At 36.3% G+C, this 9,918-nt stretch overlaps 1 protein-coding gene across 1 annotated transcript; it reads right to left on the bottom strand.

Annotated features, from left to right (window-relative positions):
* Positions 1–1,073: 1,073 nt before the first annotated feature.
* LOC123865875 lies at positions 1,074–2,688 on the bottom strand. Its single transcript, XM_045907075.1, has 2 exons — positions 2,517–2,688; positions 1,074–1,699 (listed from the first exon to the last, which is right to left on the bottom strand). The coding sequence occupies exons 1-2, from the start codon at positions 2,650–2,652 to the stop codon at positions 1,101–1,103; spliced, it is 735 nt and encodes a 244-aa protein (XP_045763031.1). The 5' UTR covers positions 2,653–2,688; the 3' UTR covers positions 1,074–1,100.
* Between the last annotated feature and the right edge of the window lie 7,230 nt (positions 2,689–9,918).

The raw sequence follows: 9,918 nt of genomic DNA, 5'->3' as shown, positions 1-9,918 counted from the left end.
AGGTTCATTAATAATTTAAATAAGAAAGTCTATCTAGGTTATAATCTAGGTTTACTAATAGTTATCCCAAGAAAGCTCTTTCCATTAAGTGATTACTGGAAAGCGGTCATAACCCTCAACAATCAGGAATATGACACAGAAATAGAAAGACGTACCTATTACCTACCTATTTAAATACATACATACAGGTACTTACTTAAAGTAACAACCAAGAACAAGATCGATTCCAATGTGTGTGTTCAATGTATGGCAAAAGGGTATATTGACTCGACGCTTAGTCCCGGTTCCTCATCAATCACCCAAGGACTCAGTCCTGCCCGAAACTACTCAAACTAAAAAACCAAATCAACAACCAACTAATCCAACTTAGTTTCTATTTCGTTTGAAATTCGAACTCGTTGCGGACCGACTTTTCACAGAACGTAATTTTCCAATTTTTCTGTTTTGAGTTTCGGGAAATCGTGAATGTTCCGGTGTTTGTTTCTGTTGGTTTTATTTCAGATGCAAATTATTTGAATTGGTGATTTTTATTTCATGTCTAGCGTGGTGATAAAACGGTTTCCTCTTTGTTATACCTAATATGGTTATCTAGCAACTTTTTTAGCTAGTATCTGCAAAATTCGGTTTAACCATGAAACCAATCAAAATTATTTCAATATAAATCGTCACCACATTAGTGAGTACGGATCTACTCTGAGTTTGTTGTGGGCTCTTCTCAGACTTGGGCGCGTTTGGAACCCTCGTAGCTTTAGTTTTAAGTTACGTAATTAATTATCACCACTATATCGTACAAATTTAACAATTTCGACCATCAAAAGGAGTACAATTGTTACCTACTTTGAAAATGATTTTGACTTTGATTTTGACTCTGTATGAGAAAGGGTAGGCTCGTCGATTGTAATAAGTCTATGGGTAGGCTATATAGTCCACCATTAAGGACAATTTTCAGACATATTTATTCCCTCAGAATGTTTTATATCATCTTTACTAAACTGCAACATGGTAGGAGAAAAAAAACTCAGGTTTTTGTTATTATTAAATCTAATTAACCTATAGTATTAAGTACCTATTCTGACAAAAAAGGGTAAAAAGTTTAAGCACTAATTCGTATTGTCTGTTTCGTCTGATATCTCGGTTTTTAGCATTGACAGTGTGGATTCAACGGGATACTGTAGAGAATTCCTATACTGTTGATATTGCCGCTGATGTTGACTGAGGTTATTCTGCGGCGGGCTCGTTCGAACCTCTTCTAGAAGTAGTAGCACTTTAATTCTAAATTCCCGCATTTGCTCATCAGAAAGAGTCTCAACGTCTGATAATAAACTGAATAGAAACATTTTTCGGGTATCGTCTTTGTTAAATTCCCTCTCTTTCAACCAATCGACTTCCGTTTCAATTTTTCTATATTTGGCCTTTTTAAATGCATTCAACACTGCAGCTGGTGAAGAAACGCCTTCAGGAATTATTACAGATTCTTCCTCGAATGGAGAATACGCTTCTTCACGTGAAGCATCTTGTGGAGAACTATTCCCGGCTTCTTCTGTGTGAATGTTTGTCTTAATATATGGTAGGATGAATTGCAGCTCATTGTGCAAGTAATAAAGTTTCTTTTGTTTCTTCGATGACCCGTCTGCGCATAGCTTTAGGCTGCGTACAAATCCGTTCCTTATATTTTTCCATTTACTTTGACAATAGTGAACTGTAACAAAATGATGATGTTATCAATTTTAAATAGACCAGCACTTTCTTGTGAATTGGTATTGTTTAATTATTATTATCGATCAATATAAGCTCAAAAAAATGTCTACCTACCTATTTGTGTGGAGTCACTTAAATGATAAGTGAACATTATCTCAACAATTACATAACTTACCTACTTAATAGGTACAACTAAGTATTATTATTCTACCAACTAGATAATGAGTTATCTGTTTTTGTTTGTTCGTGACATCATAATAATGTGAAAAAATCGGACCAATTAAACCAAATCTTTTACTTAAATAGGAAGGGTCTATTTTGTAAAACATACAGCCTGAAATATTCCTCTTTAGATCCTTGGATCGCATCACCTGAATTTTACGTGGACCAACTCGCAGGCAAAAACACACACAGTTCTACTTAGAGGTACCTAGTTGGTAAACCTAGTTTTCAGTTCGTTTATGCGAGTAGGTATCACATAGAAACGGCTGAGCCGATTGAGATGAAACTATCGCATTTTAAAGGCCTACTTATGGCTACGGTAAGGCTCCAACCTTTATAATTATTTCTGTGGATCCAACCTAAAACCGGTCCTTTAAAGTCGAACGTACAAAGTCACGCTCTTTCGAATAATAGGATCTTAAGTACCTAAAGAGAAACATAAAATAAAACGCAATTACCTAACTAAGTATCGAATTTAATCTAAATAAATAAGTAGGTACAATATACCAGTGCCATACCTACCTACTATTATATTCTGTGCCAGTGCCAAGTACAAATAAATGACCTACTTAAGTAATATTATAATGCCTACTTACCAGTCCACTGCATAGCCTCTGCAACTTCGTTCCATGCCTTGTCCACGATATCCTTCCTTGAATAGTCGGGCAAAGTGTTGTTGTAAAGGCAAGGATACTGCTCAATTATCTGGACGAAGTTTAACACCGACTCCATAGTAAAAAGAGTGAAACACGTGCGTGCCACTCGTCATACGCTAGAGCTCTGCGACGCTGCCGCTTCGCGTCGGCGTCGCGTCGTTGGCATGTCGCGGCCGCTTGCGTGCAGCGAGGCGAGCGCGACGTTGCCGCTCCGCCTGTCGATATCAAACAGCACGCAGGCGTACTTTTGACTTTGAAACATTTTGCGAATTGGTACTGGTACTTACCCTATTTAATTTTTTTTGGCAACTGCGGACCGGAGCCGGGCCGGATTGTTGGGCATGGGCTAAGAAGTCATAATAGACATGGGGGTGCTTGTATATTCCATCCATCCATCAGCCTGTATGCGTCCACTGCTGGACATAGGCCCACTGTTGCCAACTGCTAGCTTTCCCAGTTGCTAGATATTTTTCAAAATGTTGCTAGATTGCCAGTTTTTTTTACCCCAAAAAGTTGCTAGATAGTGCTAAATGTTAAAACTTAGGCAAAGAATATTTAAACACTACGTTAACGAACTTGGTAGGTATTATGGTAAGTGACAATAAAATGACAATTTCTAAGAATCATTTTTATTTTCCTTAATTCTAACATTGTTAAAGTTAAAAATGTCTAAAGTATCGGTGTACATCATTGAATAAAAAAAATGTGGTTAAAGAATTTATTCTCAAAAGAATTTATAATAAGAAATTAATAAAGTAAAAGATAAAAATAATTTAAAAACTAATTAATTAAATAGGAAGATTTCGATGGCTGGGGTTCCGGGTCTTGCGATGGTTTTGAATATTTTTCCGCAGTACCCATTTTATGCAGAACATCTTTAGGCAAAACACAGTTATAGCAACATTTACCACTTTTCCTGAGGAAGTCTCTACTGCGGAGGAATGAGTTCAGAGTTAACAAACTTAGCTTATTTTTCACTAAATTCATTTCAGAGAATAACCTCTCTACCTCTGCATTTGAATGAGGCAGTGGAAGTTGCTAGAAAAAGTAGCTAAAAAGTTTAGCTACAAGTTTCATTAAATTGTGGCTGTCTGTCACCAAATAATAGCTAGATCTAGCTATAAAGTTGCTAAGTTGGCATCACTGCATAGGCCTTTCCAAGAGCGCGCCACCAAACACGGTCCTCCGCCTTCCTCATCCACCCGCTCCCCGCCACCTTCTTCAGGTCATCGGTCCAGCGGGGTTTGTATATTCATCAATTACATCTGTGATTCTGTAACCTCATAATTCCCAAACTCACACATGAGATATTTTTCTTTTGATGAACAACTGAGCAAGAGCACCATAAAAACCGCCGCCCAGGAACAATTGCTAACACTGAGAAGTGAGAACTACCAAAAACAGGTTGCCGGCTTTTCTGGAGTTTGTTAATCCACTTTTTGAATTTGTTAAATCCATATCTTAGTTTTAATTAAGGTTTCGATGGATTCGAATTAGCGTCCCGTATCTGGATAGGAGCAGCAGAGCAACAATTCTTTCTAACAACAGATTCTCAACATTTTACTATAAATATACCCCTTTTTCGAAAGCTTTTTGAAAATAACAAGGAGATAAAAAATGAAACAATCTCCCTTTCGTTGATAAAAATGTAAGTGATTGATCAGGTGTTAGGTACAAAATATTTTTTTAAGGTTATCTTGGTCTTACTACCTACCTATGTTCAAAATTGTAACTCTTCAAAAGAGTTTTTGTTTAAACCTCCCTAAAATCTCATATCACAAGGTTCATTTCATGAAAAAAAGTAAAAAGGGAAACAATTATTTCGGATCGCTAAAGCATTTAACTAACCTTTTAATCCTGCCACAAAGATCCTGAACGCCAGGCGCAACGAATTGTTACAGAAAAATGGCAGCAATTGGAAGAGTAAGCACGGGAAGTGGGCATTGTTCAGTCGCTGGTCATTCAGTAGCTATATTGTTCAAATTACTGTAGGTATAAATGCGGGACGGGAGTCGGGACTGACCTGACAATAAAAGTTTTGGGATGTAGTTATTCTATACATACTACATGAAGACCTAAAGGGCTTTGATCAAGTTCAGTGTGTCCTTGACGTCCTTTCTGGATATAGATCTCTTGTAAGAACTTTCACATGTCGCGATCTTACGCCGCTTGTATTTCCAGAAGCTCCCTGTGACTTGCTCGATGTCGTCTGGCCACCTCGTCAGCACTACGCTTTCCAGTACAAGGTCATCATTCTATCACCCTAAGACCTCAACGTCTATCGGTTCTTCGAACTACTTGCCCTGCTATGTACCTAACACTTTGAGCTACATCGGTTACTCTGGTAATGATATAGGCCTCTCCTGCACCCGCTGAGGGAGTCCATAGTTTTTTTTTTAATGAATGTTTTGCTGCCAACCCTCCGACATGGTTATCGGAAACTTTGTATAGCTTAACACGGCAATTTTTTTTAACCTTATTCTGTTCAGATTGTCATGAAACAGGTTCTTTTTTTTCTGTACTGTGATCATAATTTCTATGCTGAAGCCTTAGTTTTTTTTATTTTAATAAAATAAGAGTCCATAGTTATCGACTACGGTCTCGGAGCCCTATGTCATCACTAGCTTGACCAGCACTGTTTAAAGAATTTGACACAAAAAAACACCAAAAAATAGACTATTCACTGAATTAAAATCCCGTCCAACTACAATCTGCTGCTGATCTTTACCTTTAGATACTACTACTACTACTACTTAGTTACTACTTAGGTACCTATTATTTTAAAAAACTTTGAAACAGGGTAATCCAATAAACGGCGTACTGAAACGAAATGTGAAAGGAGAAAAAGAAACTTACCTATTATAAAATATGAAAACAAGTAGTAATATGAAGTAGTAATAATGTGTACTCATTTAAAAATGTAAATATATAATAAGAAAATTAGTAATTAAAAAAAAAAAAACTAGTGATGTATAAAAAAAAATATAAATGTAAATTAGTATTATTAATAGGAGAAGTCTTGTTTATGTACTACATTTTATATACTTAAGATGGAAAATTTAGTACTTATTAACATAAAATGTAATGATGCAAAAATGTTTCAGTAAATAAAGGCTATATTATTATTATATTATTATTTAATCCAATAAACATCTAAGTAAAAGGTCACCCAAAAAAATTCTGTAGACATCGTCATGACATAAATAGGTAGGATATATGTAGGTATATTGATAACCTCCTTGTTAAAGTTGGTCAAAAGAAAAGAATGAAGCATGCATCAACAGCTTAATTAGGTCGTCTAGTACGCTTTTGATTAGAATTTAAAATTATAACACATAATAAAATCTTTCAGGGTCTTGGCGAGAGTTGAACAAAAGGGCCGGGGCTTAATTAAATACAACGCCTGAACAACTCCAGCGGCCATTACGGTGTTATTAAATCGTTCGAACCGCTCCCAACACGCTACAATAATAATATGATGAACTTCGACACTTGATTTCATTTGAAACGTATCTAATCAAACCAAACCTTTTACACAGATCCTTAGGGTTTTGAATTTTGATAGAGTAAACAATAAATTGTAGAGAATGGCTTCAATTTTTTTGAAATACTTAATTATTTATTTTTGTTATTCTGTAGGTGTTAATCACACCCACAGAATAACACAGATATTCTTAACCTCCAATATTTCTGCTCTAAGCGTTTAAGATGATTATTATATTTTAGATAGTAGGTCTAGGTAGGTTTAGGTAGGTCTTCTGTGTGTGAATGAATTAACCCTTTTAATAAATTCAATCCATACGCTTTTAATTTGAATTTAAAATGATAACACATAATAAAACCCTTCAGGGTCGGCACTTGGCGAGAGTAGAACAAAAGGGCCGGGGCTTAATTAAATACAACGCCTGAACAACTCCAGCGGCCATTACGGTGTTATTAAATCGTTCGACGCGCGCCCAACACGCTACATTATGATATACCTACTTCGATGTCGGTGATTTTATTTGAACTGCTCGTACCTAATCAAAAATTGTTGATAAGTTTTATATATGGCCTGCTATTTTAATTTGGTTGGCGTTTTCAGTGCTGTGAACTCTCTATACCTTCTTCTGCCTACGTTTCTTTAATTCAGGATACAAGTTAGCCCATTTAGCACTTTAATTTTAGATTATATACCTACCAATACTTAAATAAGTCAATTAATTTTGTTAGACGTTACCTACTATTTAGGTAGGTATTATTAGTAGGTATAAAATGTAAAAAGTGCTGATTGACAGACTTCACATGCCTTTGAGGGCCTTATGGAGCACTCTCAGGCAGGTTTCCTCACGATGTTTTCCTTCACCATCAAAGCAAATGATATTTAAATTCTTAAAACGCACACTGAGGGTTCCATACTCGGGTATTTTTTCCAACATTTTGCACGATAAATCAAAAACTATTATACATAAAAATAAATAAAAGTCTGTTTTAGGATGTACAGGTAAAGCAATTTCATATGATACCCCACTAGGTATAGTTATCCTATTTTAAAAATTGAAACACATTTTTTTTAATGATCTAACCACAAATTCGCGGTTTTCAGATTTATTCCTTTACTTGTGCTATAAGACCTACCTACCTACCAAATTTCATGATTCTAGGTCAACGGGAAGTACCCTATAGGTTACTTGACAGACACGACGGACGGACGGACCGACGGTCGGACGGACAGACAGACAGACAACAAAGTGATCCTATAGGGGGTTCCGTTTTTCCTTTTGAGGTACGGAACCCTACAAATTAATAAATACTAATCTAATTACTTATTTGATCAAAATTAGTTATGTGTTATGAAATCAAATCAACTTCAGAGTGATTTAATTTTACATTTGAGTGGTCAGTACAGTAATTATTAGGTATCTCTTGGGGATTGAATGTCATGTCAAATCGACATAATTCTATAGGTGTCTCATGTTAACAAGTATCTATTGATTCAATAATGGAAACATTTAATTGAAAATAATTATTGTACCTGTATTAGTTAGGTATCTGCTAATTTAATGCCAATAAATCACTAATATTATGATTTACATATTAATTTGTTACTGTAAAAGCTCCAAATATAGTAAATTCCAGCTAAACGCCGGATTCAAACTTTTTAACCGACTTTCAAGAAAGGAGAAGGATCCCATTTGGTGCGTTAGTTTTGTAGGTACCCATACGGTCTGCTTGAGAATTTTGCAAGTCTCTGAGGTATAACAATCTAAACCTATTTGTAATAATAGGATTTACTACAAATTCCTATAATTAACCCTAATTTGGGGTTCTACAGTAAAATATACATCGAATGAGGCAAAGAAATTAATAGGCAAGTACTTAATCTCAAATCTATTTCAAACAAGAATCTGTTAAAATCTGACAAAATTAAAGCAATGTACATTGTACATACATTTTATTGCAGGTATACATGATCAACCCATTTTTGCCCCACTACTGAGTACGGATCTCCTCTCAGAATGAGAAGGGTTTAGGCCATAGTCTGCCAAGCTGGCCCAATGCGGATTGGCAGACTTCACACACCTTGAGAACATGGAGGACTCACAGGCATGCAGGTTTCCTCAAAATGTTTTCCTTCACCGTTAAAGCAAGTGATATTTAATTGCTTAAAACCATAACGCACATAACTGAAAAGTTAATGGTGCGTGCCCGGGATCGAACCCCCGACCTCCGATTAGGAGGCGGACGTTCTAACCACTAGGCTATCACAGCTAACGATCATGACGTACATTTTATTGCAGGTATACGTTGTATGTATAACTGTGTGGAATTCGCCGAACACATCGAGCTAATATAGCTTACTGGAACCACAAAAAAGCAAACGCAATCAAATGGAAATGCAAAATGGCAGGGCTGATTGCCGTCACATGTCGCGACCTGTCACCAACATTCAGCAAGCCGCCTGCCGTGATTGATAGTCTGTTCCGAATAAATCGGTTCGATATTACATTACAAACATTAAACAAACAAGATTGATCGACTCCCATTTAGCCAGATAGGACGTTTCAATTTTATTCCAGTTATATATCCAGATAATTCATTATGTATCCTGGATTGGAATATCCACCGGATGCTGTTGGCTGTTTGTGATAACCACATATTGTGTACCAACCTTAATAAATATGAAACACAATTATAGGTGAGTACTTATTACGGGTAGAATTAATATGGATGAGCATTAGCCGCCTAAGAAACTGATTTCATAGCACACATCGTAGTTATATCCAGATAATTCATTGTGATTGGCTTTATTTGACATTATTTGGTTGATTTCATAGAATTAGTTCCATATTATCTCTAGGTAGGTTACATATTAATTTATGAAAGACCTTCAGGTGCACTAATATCCTCTAATGAAACTTATCACAGTCTCAGACAAGCAAATTGCTTTCACAGTTCAACACTGAATCATTATTAACCATTATAAATTGATTTTTGTAGCTGTGTTCGATTCCGTCTGTTCTTTAATGAGATCAAAGATGTCCTGGAAATAGGGAAGATCAAGTTTAGCTGGCCCTTTGTGGCTTTTTGACCCGGCTACTTCACAATAATAAAAAGAACGAAAGATTTATAATGACGCTGGCTCAGTTAAGGGCCAATATACTATTATATCCAATAACAACGCGCAATGGAAACATGTTTGAAATCCGAATCATCTAATTATACAAAAGGAAAAGCTGACCGACTGATTGACAGATCTATCAACGCACAGCTCAAAGTACTGAACGGATCGGGCTGAATTGGCATGCAGATAGCTACTCGTATTATGATGTAGACATCTGCTAAGAAAAGATTTTTGAAAATTCAACTCCTAAGGGGGTCCTCCTAGGGGTTTGGAATTTGTGTAGTCCATGCGGACGATGTCGCGGGCATAAGCTAGTACAGAATAAAATTGAATCATACAAGAACTCCTCTTTGCACCCCCTTAGAATAATATTTTAGATATAGGTAGCCATTTAGGGAAAATGACTTTATGGCAAGAAAAAGCTTTAGGGTCAAAATTATTAGCACCACAATTATCAGCAAGATAAAAAAAAGATAACTTTTTTTAACGGGTAGTGTTCGCTGTTGTGTTATAATTGGGATGACCCGGGTTCGTTTCTCAGGAGGAGCAGTTTGGAAAATATCTGATCTGGCTTCGGTCGTGCGTGGCGGCTAGTGGCTAGGCCTACTAGTTACCCACAAATATAGCTACCCTTTGCCAAGCGATTTACCATTTTGGTACGCGTACCTAGATAATCACATCACACTAATATTATAAAGCCGAAAGTTTGTATGTGTGTGTGTGTGTGTGTGTGTGTAT

Source organism: Maniola jurtina, chromosome 6 (assembly GCF_905333055.1).
Source record: "Maniola jurtina chromosome 6, ilManJurt1.1, whole genome shotgun sequence".
Lineage (NCBI taxonomy): Eukaryota > Metazoa > Arthropoda > Insecta > Lepidoptera > Nymphalidae > Maniola > Maniola jurtina.
Note: the sequence above shows the minus strand (reverse complement) of the source record. Positions and strands in the feature narration are given on the sequence as shown.

Excerpts from the sequence above, each read along its gene's own strand:
- LOC123865875 (XM_045907075.1), bottom strand. The coding sequence starts at position 2,652 with ATGGAGTCGGTGTTAAACTTCGTCCAGATAATTGAGCAGTATCCTTGC. Across the intron at positions 1,700-2,516 it reads AGAGGCTATGCAGTGGACTG|TTCACTATTGTCAAAGTAAA; the intron begins GTAAGTAGGCAT and ends ATTTTGTTACAG.